Source organism: Pelophylax lessonae (genome assembly GCF_965119305.1).
Source record: "Pelophylax lessonae genome assembly, chromosome: 7".
In the NCBI taxonomy this organism is placed as follows: domain Eukaryota; kingdom Metazoa; phylum Chordata; class Amphibia; order Anura; family Ranidae; genus Pelophylax; species Pelophylax lessonae.
This window is the reverse complement of record NC_138774.1, coordinates 197,954,566-197,971,470: the sequence shown is the minus strand read 5'-3', so window position 1 is coordinate 197,971,470 and position 16,905 is coordinate 197,954,566. Positions and strand designations below refer to the sequence as shown.

At 44.5% G+C, this 16,905-nt stretch overlaps 1 protein-coding gene across 1 annotated transcript in view; it reads left to right on the top strand.

The window, feature by feature from the left end:
- EHMT1 (euchromatic histone lysine methyltransferase 1) overlaps positions 1–16,905 on the top strand; it is a 250,480-nt gene that overhangs the window by 174,604 nt on the left and 58,971 nt on the right. Inside the window, exon 14 of the mRNA XM_082263745.1 lies at positions 14,917–14,999. Coding sequence (XP_082119871.1) covers positions 14,917–14,999 — 83 coding nt within the window. The remainder of the gene's footprint in view (positions 1–14,916; positions 15,000–16,905) is intronic.

The following is a 16,905-nucleotide window of genomic DNA, read 5'->3' as shown; positions in this document are numbered from 1 at the left end:
ATATTGAGATCTATATCTAAGCGTGTGTGGCCGTTCCATTAAATTGAAGGCCTAAGCTTCTGGTAAGCTGTCACTTTGATTCATCTATCACGGGTGTGTTCCTGCCTTTACCTTGGGATTTAAGCCTCCTATTCTATCATCACTTCCCTGGGACTTGTGCACATTTGCTGGATTTATATTCAGTGATCTTAATGGACTTTTCACTTATTTTTATTTACAATATATTGTCTTTATTGTAATACACTGTATGGGTTGCACCATATATGTTAGCGCTGTACTATTTTTGTTTTCTTTTTCCGATTATTTGAGCCACCAGTCCCTGGACCAGGGAGAATGGTCCCTACACCCGGAGGTGTTTCAAATGCTGTGTGCGAGATGGGGAACCCCGGATGTGGACCTGTTCGCATCTTGGCTAAACAGCAAGGTGGGAAGGTTCGTGGCAAGAACGCACGATCCTCTGGCAGTCGCCTCGGATGCGCTGGTGGTGCCTTGGAATCAGTATCGCCTGATTTATGCCTTCCCTCCGATTCAGTTGTTGTCCAGGTTCCTTCGCAGGTTGGTCTCGGAACCGAAGTTGGTGATTCTGGTGGCCCCAGACTGGCCGCGCCGGTCTTGGTACGCGGACATCGTACAACTGGTCGTCGAGCGTGGCGGCTCCCGTTACGAGACGATCTGCTGTCTCAGGGGCCGATCTTCCATCCTGCTTTACGGTCGCTGTCTTTAACGGCGTGGCTGTTGAAAGTCAGGTCTTGAGAGATCGGGGTCTCTTGTTGGCTGTCATTCCTACCCTGCTCAAGGCTAGGAAGGCCTCATCCGGTAAGATTTATTACCGTACCTGGAAGGCTTATTTTGCCTGGTGTGAATCCAGGGTCATTCATCCTCGCTCCTTTTCGGTGGCGAGGGTGTTGGCCTTCCTGCAATCTGGTGTGGACCAGCACTTTGCGTTGACCACAATTAAGGGCCAGTTATCTGCACTGGCGATCATTTTTCAGCGCCCATTGGCGTCAATTTCTTTGATACGCACCTTTATTCAAGGTGTGCGTCATTTGGCTCCTCCTCGGAGAGCACCTTTACCTCCTTGGGACTTGAAGTTGATTCTGTCCGTTTTGCAACGTCCTCCCTTTGAAAACATCAGAGAAATTTCTCTGCCTCTGCTGTCACGAGTGTCGGAGTTGGCGGCCCTGTTTTGCTGCTCCCCTTACCTGGTGGTTCATAGGGATAAGGTGGTCTTGCAGCCTAACCAATATTTCCTTCCTAAGGTGGTTTCTGATTTTCACCTTAAGGAGGACATTGTCTTACCTTCGCTGTGTGTGAATCCCAAGCATCCTAAGGAGTTTGCCTTGCATTCCTTGGGTGTTGTCCAGGCGATCAGGGTTTACCTGTCGTCCACTGATTCCTTTAGGAAGTCAGATTCTCTTTTTGTCCTTCCTGAGGGACCTCGGAAGGGTACGGCTGCTTCTGTGGCAACCATTTCAAGATGGATCAGACAGACGATTGTACAGGCCTAATCGCTTAAGGAATGGGTTCCGCCCTTCCCTGTCAAGGCGCACTCTACCAGAGCGGTGAGTGCGTCATGAGCCTTCCGGCATCAGGCTTCGGTGGCCCAGGTGTGCAAAGCTGTGACTTGGTCGTCTGTGCACACCTTCTCCAAATTTTACAAACTTGATTTTTTGGCATCAGCAGATGCCTCCTTTGGCCGCAAAGTTCTGTGTGCGGCAGTACCTTGAGGGGGCCCTGGCTTTGCCGGTCCCTGTCTGTTGGGGTTGTTTTCCCCTTGTTTGCTTTCCTGGGTTGTTGCTCCTGTTGAGCTTTTTTGTTACCCAGAGGGTTTACCCTTCTGTTCAGATAAGGTTCCTTTCTCTGACCTGGGTGCTGTGTTGCCTTTGTGACAGTTGCGCTTCCCACCCCTCATGTCTACACTGCTTTGGGACATCCCATTGGTGAAGACTGTATGAGTGGGCGGCGACTGTCAGAGGACGTAAGAGAAAATTGAATTTTTGTAAAATCTTACCGTAAAATTCCTTTCTCTGAGTCCTCTGACAGTTGCCGCCCCCACTCCTCGTTTGGGGTTTTATGGACTTTAACTGCTTGCTACCAAACTGAGTTGGGAAGGCTGATAGCAGGGGGGTATTGGACCAAAGGGACAGCCCCCTACAGGTGTGTCTATGTAAATTGCTTTGTTCTTTACAAGTCTTATGCCTAGCTTGCTCCTGTGAATAAGAGGTCAATACCCATTGGTGAAGACTGTATGAGTGGGCGGCGACTGTCAGAGGACTCAGAGAAAGGAATTTTACGGTAAGATTTTACAAAAATTCTACTTTTCCCCCCAGCTCAGCGGTGGAAATATATAATATATGGGCCTAATCCTGGATGTTACCCAGGTACGAGTGATTCCCACCCCCGGAAAAATGCCTTGCTCCAAGAAATCAGGGATCCTCTGGCATGTTTGCAGTGGATGCTCTATTAACATTATAGGTCCAGTTCTCTGGTTTATGGGTCTAATCTCTTTTTTAAATTATTCCTTCTGTCTGCTACAGAATCAGAATACTGGGGATTCTGACTGCCAGCTAACATGATTCATGTTGCCCCAGTGACGACGTTCAGTAGAACGAAACGTATGTCGGGTTAGTGGTAGCGCTGACATCTTATCGTCTGTAAGGACGCCAAATGCGGTGTCTAACCGATTTGCCTATAATATCCTTCTTTCTTGTAAGTACATGTCTCTACCAATAAATTGTTTTTTTTATGGATGTCTGCGCAATGAGTTGTTTCCTCCTTTGTCATGTGTGATACAGCGAGCTGCAGTGTGGATTACTACCACAGCTTGATGTTAATGAGATGGGGTTTATCCATCCATCCATCCATACTGAGAGCCTGGATTTGCTAAGAAAGTGTCATCCCATAGATGAGGCGCTCTTTGCTTGCATTGAAAAATCTGCAAAAAGGCTGTGTTAGACCTGCAAAGGTCGATCCATCTGGTAAGAGGCAGGTTCTCTTTTGTGTGCAGTGGAGTATGGTGTATTTAAATAGGTTCACAATTTAACACGGGAAGATACGCCTCTGATGGTTGTTGGAAATCTACACCTGATCACACTATCTTGTGAATGGAACTTTTTTTTTCATCTATTTAACCATGGACTCCCTTTTGGTTTAATTATTTCACTTTGTAAAACACCCTTTTCATTGACAGACACAGCTCCTCATCTTCTTGACTACGTGGGTTACAGGAGTAGGACACTAGGCAGAAAAGAACTTGACTATGCCTATCTGCTATAGGTATTGCTATAGGTACTCAGTTTTGTTGCATGCAGTGTCAGAAGAAATATAACCCAACTCAATAGAGGGGTGGGTGCTATGTCCGTCAACGAATATCAGAGAAAAGGATTTTACAGGAAGACAAAAATCCCATTTTCTCTTTTGCTCATTGACAGACACAGCTCCAGAATCTTCTTGACCATTGGGATTTCCCAAAGTAGTGAGACATGAAGGGGGAGAAAAATACAGTAGAAAAAATTCCCAAAAAGCTAAACCTAGCCAACCAGGTAACAGAGAGCTCATTTGAAAAATGCACCCTCAAAGAGAACTAGTCCTCTCAACAGCAGCCTGCAAAACCTTGTGGCAAAAGGCAGCATCCGCAGATGCCAACACACCCACTTTTTAAAATTTTGTGAAAGTGTGCACAGACAACCAATTAGCCGCCCTGCAAACTTGCACCACTGTTGCCTGATGACAGAAGGCCCAAGAGGCACTAAGCGCCCTTGTAGAATGCACCTTAAAAGGGAAAGGAGGATCCTGACCCTTAATAGAATACTCCTGCACCACCGTCTCCCTGATCCATCTGGAAATGGTCGCAGTTTTTTTCTGCCTAGTCAGGAGTAAAGGACCTAGTTCCTTGGCTGGGATCTCTGGTCCTAGCAATTTTTTTTTCTTTTCTTTTAAAATGGGATTTTATTCCTCTTTATTATTTTGTTCCTGATGAGAATCTTCAATCAATTGCCAGACTGGGCAAGGGACTAGATGGTATAGATCCAGAGGGTCCCCCCAGTCAGGCCAGCGAGCGTGTGCAGCTCAGCGCTAGATCGGCCTTGACATAGCCCTACTGGACAGGGGCTGGCCTGTGAGTTAAACGTCTTGTGAGGGTGCATACGACCTGGCTTCGGCCTGAGTCGCAGCATTCCGTCTTGCCGACAGCACCCACATTACGATGGAATGGTGCTCTGTCAAGAGCGGTGCCCACCCTGTTCCTGGTGTGGTAAGTAGCTGTCCCCCCTCTACGCCTGGAGGGTTTTAGGGTGGACTTGGGCCCCAGACTCTCCTCCTTCCTAGTTATCCCCCCCCCCTCTCGGTAGTCTTCTGCAAGCCTTGGTCAACCTCCATCACCCTCCATCCCCCCATGGGGTGGACATACCGTTTTAGGCCGGTCTGGGGTGTTGAGCTGGCAATGGGGGTGGGTGGGGAGCACGCCGCCGCCCGTACAATCAAACTTTAGGAGGGGGATGGGCCTCACCCCCCCCTTCCGTGAGCCGAGTTGTGCCGCCATTTTCTTGTAGCTTTTAATGCTACAGTTCAGCGGCCATGTTTGTGTAGCCTCGGCTGCCATTTTCTTCTGGTTTCCCATTGAAAATAGCGGGGGACCATGTTTTTGAAGACGGATGTGTGGTGATCGGCGGTGGGAGCCCCTCCTTAGCCCCTAGTGCTCAGATAGTGAGGATGATTCTTCTGTTCCTCTAGCCGCGCATGAAAAGGCGCTAGTGGAAGCGCTGATTGTATCAGTGCGGGAAACCTTAAAGATGGAGGATGCGACTAACGCAGCAACGGAGGCGTGGGTAGCCTTTTGGCACTCACAGGTCCTCCAAGGCAGCGAAAGTGTTCCCCTTTCCTGCTTTCTTTGACAATATTGTCACAAAACAGTGGGGGTGCCCAAAACACACTTTTGCAATCCCTAAGCGTTTTGCAATGTGGTACCCTTATGAGGATTCCCTCCTTATAAAATGGACAGTTCCTCCTGTAGTGGACTCCCTTGTTTCCAGGTTGAATAAAGCCACTGTAATTCCGGTTGAAGAGTCCCTGGTCTTTACAGATCCGGCTGATTGGAGGTCAGGGGCCTTGACCCGCCATATGTTCACTGTGGCTGGTTTGGCACTTAGGCCTGTATTTACTATTGCCCTGGTGTCGCAAGCTATGACTGAGTGGGCAAAACGTCTACGTCGGGACCTGGTAGGGAAACCCCTACCCCCTGCCTTTGCGGAGTTGGCAGATCAGTTGGTCAAAGGGCTACAGTTTGTGACGCCTCTTTGGATGCGGTTCGTTTTATTTCTATACTGTCTGTCGAAGCAGTGGTCCTGCGGCGTATTATCTGGTTGAAATGCTGGTCTGCGGACCAGGCTTCTAAGAAGGCCTTATCGGATCTTCCATTTGTGGGGGATCGCCTGTTTGGAGCTTCCTTGGATGACATCAAAGGCCTCACAGGGGGAAAGCGTACTCTTCTTCCACAGGTTTCCAAGGGTAAGGAGCCCTGTTGCAGATGGGGGCCTTTCTTTTCCTCTCACCACCGGCTTTTCGTCCCTCAGGGACTCAAGACAAGGGTTCTAAGCCATTCAGGGGCTCCGGCAAGGAGGTTCTAAAAGGACCTGGTCTGGTAAGTCACGAGCGGGTTCTGCAAGACCTGCAGACAAGGTTTCCTCTGCATGAAGGGGCACCCTCACCCTTGTCTGGGGTGGGGGGAGGCCTTCGCTGGTTTCCAGATCCGTGGACTTCCCTGATACAGGACAAGTGGGTCCACAAAGTCATTTGGTCCGGCTACAAGATCGAGTTTTGATCTTATCTCCCGTTTCTTATCCTCGTCATCAGGGGTATCCGTTACAAATTCAATTAGACAATGCTATGGCTTATGTCAATCACCAAGGGGGCACAAGAAATGCCTTGGTGGCTAGGGAAGTAGTCGGTATTCTAAGGTGGGCAGAACGTTTTGTTCCAGCCCTTTCTGCTGTGCACATTCCAGGGATGGAAAATTGGCAAGCAGATTACCTCAGTCGACAGGCATTGGACCAAGGGGAATGGTCACTTCATCCGGAGGTGTTTCATCAGCTGTAGTCTCCGGTGGGGTACTCCCGAGGTGGATCTGTTGGCCTCTCGTCTCAATAGGAAAGTACAGAGGTTTGTGGCACGGTCTCCGTATCCTCTGACGCCTTAGTGGCTCCTTGGAGTCGGTATCGTCTGATTTACGTTTTTCCACCTCTAAAACTTTTGCCCAGACTCTTGCATAGGATCGATGCAGAAGGGATTCAGAAGTAATTTTAGTGGCTCTAGACTGGCCTCGCTGGTCTTGGTACGCCGATCTGGTACGGCTGTTCGCTGATGCTCCTTGGAGACTTCCTCTCAGGGAAGATCTGCTGGCTCAAGAACAGATCTTCCATCCTGCTTTACAGTCACTGGCTTTAACGGCTTGGCTGTTTAAAGCCAGGTGCTGAAGGATAGAGGTTTGTCTGAATCAGTGATGCCTACGCTCTTAAAGGCTAGAAAATCTACCTCTAGGAAGATTTACCATCGCACTTGAAAGATGTACACTGCATGGTGTGAGTCTTTTGGGGTCCACCCTCGCTCCTTTTCAGTGGATCAGATATTGGCTTTCCTCCAACGAGGGGTTGAGCAGCGCCTGGCCTTGAGTACCATCAAGGGCCAGGTTTCGGCCTTGGCGGTTCTCTTTCAACGTCCATTTGCCACACATTCCTTGGTGCGTACCTTAATCCAGGGAGTTTGAAACTCGACACCTCCAGTGCAGTCTCCATTGCCGCAGTGGGATCTCAATTTGGTGTTGTCAGTTCTCCAGAAGCCTCCTTTTGAAAATTTACGGGAGGTTCCCCTGCTTACATTGTCCCAGAAGGTGGCCTTTTTGGTGGCTATCACTTCTGCATGCAGGTTGTCCGAGCTGGCGGCGCGGTCTTTGTGGTTCACAGGGATAAGGTGGTTCTTCGTCCATGTCTGTCATTCCTTCCAAAGGTCGTCTCTGAGACTGTGTTGCCTTCCCTGTGTCCCAGGCCTCAGCATCCTAAGGAAATTGCCTTGCATTCCCTGGATGTGGTTCAGGCAATCAAGCTACGGAGTCTTTTCAGAAGTCAGACTCACTATTTGTCCTCATGAATGGACCTGGCAAAGGGTTCGCTGCTTCTGCTACGACCATTTCCAGATGGATCAGACAGACAGTGATTCAGGCTTATTCCATTAAGGGTCAGGTCCCTCCTTTCCCTGTTAAGGCGCACTCAACTCGGGCGCTTAGTGCCTCCTGGGCTTTCCGTCATCAGGCATCAGTGATGCAGGTTTGCAAGGCGGCTACCTGGTCAGCTGTGCACACGTTCACAAAGTTTTAAAGGTGAATGCGTTGGCATCTGCAGATGCTTCCTTTGGTCGTAAAGTTTGCAGGCAGCTGTTTAGAGGACTTGGTCCTCTTTGAGGGTGTTTTTAATTTTTTCAAGTGAGCTCCAGTTGTTTTACGGTTAAGCTCTATGTTACCTGGTTGGCTATGTTTGGCCTTGGAAAGTATTTTTTCTTGCCGTTCCCACACTTCATGTTTGAAACTGCTTTGGGATGTCCCACGTATTCAAGAAGATGAGGAGCTGGGCCCGTCAATGAACGAAAGAGAAAATGAGATTTTTGACTTCCCGTAAAATCAATTTCTCTGATGTTCAATGATGGACACAGCACTCACCCCTTTATGGAGTTGGGTTTTTTCTTCTGACATTGCTTGTAACTAAACTGAGTACCGATAGCAGAGAGTAGGAGTATACCCCCTGGGACTGCTCCATAGGTGTAGTCAAGTTCTTTTCTGCCTAGTATCCTACTCCTGTAGGGGACAGTATAACGCACATAGTCAAGAAGATGAGGAGCTATGTCCGTCAATGAACATCAGAGAAATGGATTTTACGGTAAGTCAAAAATCTTTTCTTTAAATTTATGCTGCTATTCATTTTTTTTCTTTAGCAGTGTTGTTTTATTTAAGTGCTGCTATCCTCATATTTGTTTGAATTCACATATATGTACACATTTGTTTTGATGATTTACACCTTATTTCACATTATATTTAAATAAGAATGCAAATATTACACTTGTTTCCTAGCTTGTGGCTGTGTTGCCTTCCCCTCATATTTAAGTGTTTTGGGATATCCCTGTTTTGTAAGGACTAATGGAAGAGGCTCTGTCCCGTGATGTTCAATAAAGAAAATGGGATGATGTTACTTGTAATATTAATTTCTTGGCTTACATCACAGGAAACAGAGATCCAATTCCTCTGTGTTGTTGTTTATCGTTTGCTACAAAACTGAAGCCCTTCCTGCAGGGAAGAGGTTGTGCCTAGGAGGGGTCTTCCTGACATTTTTTGCCACTGTTTAGTCACCTGTAGGTGTCGCATTGCCCTGTTTGTAAGGATTATATCTGTATTCAACTCAAAAGCAAGCATTTATGATATTGCATCTTATTGGTTCTTATATGTGATGGCTGCATTTGTTTTTTTTCTTTTTTAGGCTTTCTTTCAGTTTTTACCTGGTGTTCTGGCAAGTAGGTCTGTTCATTTTCAACAGAACAAGCTGTCCTGCAGATGTAGGAGTTTGAGGGTTGAGACAAACCATTTAATACTGACAGGGGTGCTTACAATGGTTACATTTTATCAATGTAAAACCTTTATCCCAAAAAGAAAACAAAAACTGTTGTTACTGCTTAAAAAGCATTTGCTGGAGTGTTTAGTGTATCTAAATCTGCTAGAACATCTAACATTCCCCTCTACCCAGACTGACAATGCTGCTGTCCAAAGGTGTGTCTGTTTCTCCTTCATCCACAGTTCGGGCATTCTAATACAGAAAGAGTGTTACTGGCCAGAATACCAGGTGAAAACAGAGGGGAAAAAAAGCAAAAACTAACTTTGTAAGCTGCAATGTATTACATTTTTGATTTGGGGTTTATTAGAGCTTAAAACAAGTGTCTCTGTCCCATTTTGTCATCTGTCATTTCACATACTCCCACCCCTTTTCTTCCTGTTATATACAGACATAAACTATGACTTTGAAATCTCTGTATTTTAAGAGGACATCCTTTGGTGTCAGCAAGATGTCTACTGGATTTAGTAAAATAGCATAAATAAATACACTATATTACCAAAAGTATTGGGCCACCTGCCTTTACATGCACATGATCTTTATTGGCATCCCAGACTTAGTCCATACAGTTCAATATTGAGTTGGCCCACCCTTTGTAGCTATCACCGCTTCAACTCTTCTGGGAAGGCTCCTCCACAAGGTTTAGGAGTGTGACCGTTCTTCCAGAAGAGCATTTGTGAGGTCAGGCACAATTGTTGGACGAGAACGTCTGGCTCGCAGTCTCCAATTTGATTCATCCCAAAGGTGATCAGTCAGATTGAGGTCCGGTCTCTGTGCAGGCCATTCAAGTTCCATCACCCCAAAATGGCTCATCCTTTTCTTTATGGACCTTGTTAGTGTACTGGTGCGCAGTCATGTTTGAACAGAACGGGGCCATCCCCAAACTGTTCCCACAAAGTTTGGAGCATGAAATTGTCCAAAGTGTCTTGGTATGCTGATGCCTTAAGTTTTCCCTTCACTGAAGCTAAGGGGCCAAGCCCAACCCCTGCAAAACAACCCCACACCATAACCCCCCCTCCACCAAATTATTTGGACCAGTGCACAAAGCAAAGTCCATAAAGACACGGATGAGCGAGTTTGGGGTGGAGGAACTTGACTGGCCTGCAGAGTCCTGACCTTAACCCGATAGAACACCTTTGTTGAATTAGAGTGGAGACTATGAGCCAGGACTTCTAGTCCACATCTGTGCCTGACCTCACAAATCCGCTTCTGGAAGAATGGTCAAACATTCCCATAGACGAACTCCTAAACCTTTTGCACAGCCTTCCCAGAAGAGTTAAAGCTGTTATAGCTGCAAAGGGTGGGCCAACTCAATATTGATCCCTACGGACTAAGACTGGGATGCCATTAAAGTTCATGTGTGTAAAGGCAGGTGACCCAATATTTTTGGTAATAAAGTGTGTATTCATATTTATAGCGCTGAGAGTGCGATGTTAGGAGTATAGAAATGCTCACATAATTCCCTGTCACCAAAAGCAATTACATTGCCAATCTCCTACATGGAGAAACGGGAGTAGGAATACAGTCTGATGCCAAACAATGCAATCCAAGAACTGGTGCTGCTATATAGTAGTGCTAACCACACACAACACTATTTGACTTGGCTGGTGCCTTGTCCTGATTCATCCAGGCTTTGCGTGGCTGGACCTCTGGTATCCATTTATTACTGCTCAAGCAGAAGCACACAGCAGGTGACTGCTGCCTGAACATAAATGCACTCTGTGTTCAGTTTGTGCATTTTATCAACCACTGTAACAATTCACTGACTGTTCAGTGGGCACTAGTTGTTTCAGGCAAGCTCCACTGAATCGCCTCCTCTGCTAGCGGTTGGCGTCACAGTTTCCACATGGTTTTCTGAGCCTCAGGCTAGCTATTGGACTAAGTTATTCTGAATCTTGGTTATGATTTTAAAATGGAAAACAGATGAACAATATCATATAACAGAAATGGACGGTGTAATGATTAACAACAATAAAATTCATTTAGCGAGAAAGAAGATAAAATCTGGTATCCAAAATGTGACATGGTAAATTTCTCTGTTGCTCTGCTGCAATTCCTGTTCACTGCAGGAGGCCAGAACCTTTAGCTAAAGTGTAGAGGAATTATTAATGCTACGGCTAATTCACAGCTGTGTGTATTGTAAAATACAGCAATAAGACAAGTAGGGAAATGTCTAGTTTTGCCAAAGCTGCTTTGTTGACTATTTTCCTTGAATGTGAGAAGGTATGCCTCAATGCTTTTCTGTGATGCCCTCTGTCTGGGCAAGTGAGTGACACTTGTCAGAATGTGCTTGGGGAAAATACCCCAAGTATTCAAGGTGGCTTAAGTTAATCTGTAAATTTTTTTGACATAATTTTTGTTTATGTATATGCTATTTAGGTGTATGTGTAGCAAAAGTGGTTTATTTTTAAAAAAATAGGTAAGGGTTAAAACCTAGTCAGTTTTTTTTATTTTTATTTGCGGTCTATCCTATTGGGTGGATTGCTCTTCTGCCCTAGAGACACAACATAGGGATGCTCCTAATAGAAGATGTACTGTCACCTCTTGCTCTGGTAACTCTAATGGCGCTTTTCCACTGCATGGAACCGTACCGGTTCGGCACGCTTTTGTGCTTTTCCACTGCTGGTACCGCATGGTATAGGGTCGGAACGGTACGGTATAGGTTTGCTTTTCCACTGCATGGAACCGAACGGTACGGTACGGCTCTGAAAAAACAGTACCTACTCGATTGTGGTTCCAACAGGTACCAAACTGGTACCATATCCCACAATCCTTTGCATGCAGTCACTACTAGCCACTGATTGGTCAGAGAATCCCACCCACTTAACTTTAGTACTACTTTAGTGGAAAAGCAAACCTATACCGTACCGAACCGTTCCGACACTATACCATGCGGTACCAGCAGTGGAAAAGCAAACCGGGCCAAGCAGGGCCGAGTAGAGCCGAGCTGGTACGAGCCGGTACTTGCAGTGGAAAAGTGCCAGAAAATGTTGGATATTTCAGCACTTTCTAGGTAGTGAGAATGTTCACCGGGACAAATAGTGTAAATCTCCTCAGCAGGTACTCACACTGCAGTGATTACTTTTTATTACAAGAGATAAGAAAATGCAGTATTATACAAAATCAAATATAGCATTATTTTTCGTACAAGGTATTGCAAAAACAAGGCAATGTAGTGAAAACAGTGCGTCTCAAAACCGTAGAGACCGATCAAACTTGTAACTGGTCAGGTGCAACAATAAGCATAAGCAGTGCGTGTGTATATATGATATAGTGCAGGGGTCTCTAAACTACAGCCCTCTAGTTGTTCAGGAACTACAATTCCCATTATCCCTAGTCCTGTCTGTGAATGTCAGTTTTACAATGCCTCATGGGACGTGTAGTTCTGCAACAGCTGGAGGGCCGTAGTTTGGAGACCCCTGACATAGTGACTATAGTTGTAACTTTTATAACTTCCAGTATTGAGCAAGAAAATTTTAGATCGTATCAAGTAAATCTATATAGTCAGAGCTGAAGAGGTCCATATATCCCAAATTTTGTTGTATTTTCTTTTAGACACCCCCCTGTGTTTGAACACCAACTTCTCATAGGGCAGAATTTGATTGGCCCATTGAATCCATTGGTGAACTGAAGGAGGGGTGGGATGAATCCACTTAAGAGCTATGGATTTCCTAGCCTGAAAAAGCATTTCGCTTAATATCGTTCTCGTGTATCGGGGCCAGAACTCCTCATCAAGGATACCCAGGAGACATACTTCCGGTGTTAAGGGTACTTGAATAGACAATACTGCAGATAGAACCTCTACCACCTTTTGCCAGAATCTAGCAATAATTGGGCACTGCCATATTACATGAGAAAAGTCAGCTCTAGGGTATTTGCATCTTGCATAATTTTTGATGATGGTATGTGATGCATAGCATGTAGTCTGGTTTTAGGTAAGATTGATGAAACATATACAGTTGGGTTAGCTTAATATTGATTGTGGGTAACACAAACAAGTGAGAAAAGTATGCCATCTCCCAGTCGTCGTCCGAGGTGTTAGGAATGAGCGCCTGCCACTTATCTCAGACCACCAGCGGGTTAGCCATCAAGGTAGCATGTACCAGCTGGGAATAGGTGTCTGAGATCAGACCCTTAGGGCCTTGTGATTTTAAGATCCCTATCATAGGTAGTAGTTAGAAAAACTTACTGCCTGAATTTCCAAAGGCTGTGCGTGCTAACTCAAATTTACTCTGTAGACCTGGAAATGAATTTAAAACATTATCGTCATATACTGCAAGTGGAGTTAATACCCCCTTTGCTTTCCCAAAAGCGATAGTCCGAGTATTGTCCTAAATGTGGATACATTGGATTTTGCCACAGCAGGATATCTTCATTTAATATCCGTGAATTTGTCAATTTGTTTAGCCTCTCACCACACTGCATGAGCCAAAGTCAATATCGGTATGTTTCTCATAGAGGGGAGTACTACAGGCGTCTCCAAGGCTATCAAAAGTGGATTACCATTTAGTGTGTGTGCCAAGTGGGATTCCATCACCACTGGTGTGACGGGAACTACCCAGTCTGTTAGGTGCCGGAGTTGGCCAGCATAACTCTTTTTTTATAACTTGAAAGTTAAGCGTTAAGTGCTTTTAAAATCATATCTTAAAGGGTAACTCCACTTTCGTGCGAGAAAAAAAAAATTGGCAAATAACAAAAAATATATAGTGTATACATTTGTGACTCAAGTCATATTGTAATAATTTAAAAATGTAATTTCCTTTTTAATCTGCAGCGCTCTAATTTTCTGTAAAATGCAATCTGGCTACCTGTAGGCATTCTGTACACAGATGATGTACAGAACACCCCCTGAAATTGTAATTTCCTGCTTGTATGGTTGGCTGGCTTACTGATTTTTCCAGGAGTCTGCACTAAGTTACAAATCAGATTTTTGGCATCCCCTGCAGCAAAAAATGTCATTTTTGGTGAGATGCTCCCAAAAGGCAATCGCATATAAAGGGATGCAAGCCCTGCCACTTTCCTCATTAGAGCCTACAAGAGCAGCAGCTGATTGATAATTATAAAACTACTCCCATACAGATTCAGTTTGCACATAGACACAGGCAAACTGCTATTTCTTCAGAATAACAAAAGGTAGGAATCTGCAACAAAGTTTGTTAGAATCCTTGCAATGAACATGGACCACCCAGAGAGGAATGTTTTTTTTCTCAAGAAAAGTGGAGTTAGTTTTTAATCATACAATACTTGTGAGTTGATTGTTAGACCATTGTTTATATGCCACTGCCTTCAGATTATTGGACACTGTCAAAAGGTTTTCTGGAATGTCCCAGTGCATCCATATAACTGCCCACTGTGTGAGACTTCAGTTTTACGCTAGCAACCTTGGGTGGTAGACCTTCTTCTCCAATTGGGAAAGATTTTACTATTTTTCCTGTCCTCCTTTCACTCACACTCCTATCAAGATCTGACTGCTCATTGCCTTATGGCTCACTAGCACTTTCCGGGTTGGTAATCCGTGGTGTATACCTCAGGAACCATGCCCGGACCCCACAGTAGTGGAGCCATCCTGTAATGTTGGCTTTGGGTGCTGAACCTTGCATTCAGCGCTAACTTTGGCACGTGATGCAACCAAGTGCAGCTAGCCACTAGGACTGCAGTTCATTCCCATGGCACCCAAACCCTGAAGACCGCTTCAGGAATATGCCCACCGTGTAAGGCAAAGCCTAGACTCTGGACAGCACTAGCGACGTGGACAAGGTAAGATAGGGTTTCCCTATTCCCTTACATACCAGTTCCTGGCTATACATGTCTCGTTGGAGCATTACTCTGATCTGTAGTACACAGTACATTATATCATTTATCCTCAGTGCTAAGCAAATACTCCCTCTTCACTGGATTTAATTGACAGCAACAGGAGTCAGTGGCTCCCGCTGCTGCCTCTGAGTCAGTGAGGGGATAGAGCAAGCAGCGATGCTGTTCATAGACACAGCACTGGATCGAGATTGGACTCAGATAAGTATATGGGGGGGATTAATCTTGGACGGTTTTTTACCTTGCAGAGAATGCATTACAAGCACTTTTAATTTACAAAATGAACATTAGATTTTTCGACAGACCTTTTATGTGTTCCTCATTTAGTAAGAACACATGCAAATGTGATTGCAGAACGACAGTGGTAGGTGCATTCTATATCGGTTTTAAAAACAAATTTTAGCAATTATTCCTTGTTATATATTTTCTACATTTTTTTTTTTTTCTTTCTTCTTCACAGGCCAAAGAAATTACGCTTCCACCCCAAACAGCTGTATTTTTCTGCAAGGCAAGGAGAACTGCAGAAAGTGTTAATGATGCTTGGTGAGTAGCTTCTGATACTGTCCATTTAATTCTACCCAAACAAAGCTTTAGAAGTTAAATGCTAACTAAACGCAAGAGCAAAAATGTAAGCTATGGCAGCTTCATTCATTTTTATTCATTTTTTTCCCAAGCTAAGAACATTTTTAGCAGGTATAGAAAATACCAGTTGACCTTGCCAGAAATGCAGTGTCCTTGTAACTACATATGTTCTGTCCCAGAGAATTTGTCTTTCTAGCTATCTGTAAACTACTAGTAGCCTTGACCCCCATGTATGGATATAAAAAGTCTACACACCCCTGGAAAAATGCCAGATTTTTGAGATGTAAGAAAATCAGACCAAGATAAATCTCTACTGAATTTTTTCAATTTATAATGTCATCGATGGAGTACAAATAGCCAAGTCAAGCACTATTAAACCCAAAATGCATTTGTTTTCTTTTTTAGTCTTTCTTTTTTCTATTTTCACTTGGTGATCCAGCCAGCAAGTCTGTTGTTTTTCAAAAGAACAGGCTGTCTAGCAGAAGGTTTTAGTTACAGAGATGAAAAGAAACACAGGCGCCACTCTAAGTGCAGTAGCTGGAATTTTATTTAAAAGGATACAACTTAATGTTGGGTACTCACAAAGGTAATAAGTAATCAGGCACAGAGGATGCTCCGGTGGAGAGTCAGGATGGCCAGAGCGGTAGCAATGGGCAGGCTGCAGCGATATCGCTGTACTTCCTCGTCCCGGGGACACTCAGATGCCGGTCCGTCGTCACTTCCGAGAGCGTGGGCGTGATTACGTCATGGCGCCGGCGACGCGTTCTCGGAGCATGCGCTCCTTCTTCAGGCCGATACCGCGCCATTTTGGATAAGGGATTTAAATAGGATGGAAGCCGTAGCCTCCCGGTCCTAGAGTCCGCCCTAATATTAAATGTATTTAACAGTTTGGTTTATCTGATAGGTCTGGCAGTGTCTGGTGCATATAAAATCAGCAATTTCATAATACAGTAACGGATATTCAAGCAGCGATTAATATAAAAGCGATTAATATAAAAGCAGTGGTTAAAACAATATACAATATAGGAGCAGCTTATAAGCGAAGAATGTACTTATAGTAACCATTGTTTTAGCCGCAGTATAAAATTGTTAAATAATTGTAAATACAAATAAAATTAAATTCACATAAAATTAAATATAAAAATGAAAAAATATAAAAAAATTATTAGAAAATAAAAAAATAATATATATATATATATATAATGCATATAAAACAATATATAAAAAATGGCAAGATAGGTTCAACAATTTTAAAATTATTAGTTAGAACGCACTAAATGAGCGAATTTGTTTCGACTTCTTCATTTAAGCCACCTGGCACTAACGTGTCCAGGATATATATCCAGTACGCCTCCCTTTGACACAACCGCTTAAAACGTTCGGCTGGTGCAAAGGTGGCTGGTATGGACTCTATGATCCACACTCTCAAGCCAAGGGATGATTTGTCATGTGACAACAAAAAATTACGTGGAACACTATGCTTATCCTCTCCTGCCTCTACGAATCTGCGGTGTTCCCCAAATCTCTTTCTCAAGGGACGAATAGTCCTTCCTACATAGAACTGTCCACATGGACATGTCAAACAGTAAATGACATAGTCCGTTGAACAGTTATAAAATTTTGTAATAGGATATGTTTTACCTTTGATCTCAAAGCTTTTTTGTCCATGATTAACATGCTTACACGTTAAGCATAATGCTTTGCGGCATTGATACATGCCTATGAGCGGAATGAGGCACGGTCTCGCTTGGAAGGGTGTAGGCAGATTTTTTAGATATTTTTTAGTTTACTAGGAGCAACTATGCTCTTGATGTTTCTAGCCTTCCGGTAGCTGACCTTGGGTTTCGATGGTAGATTATCCTTAAGA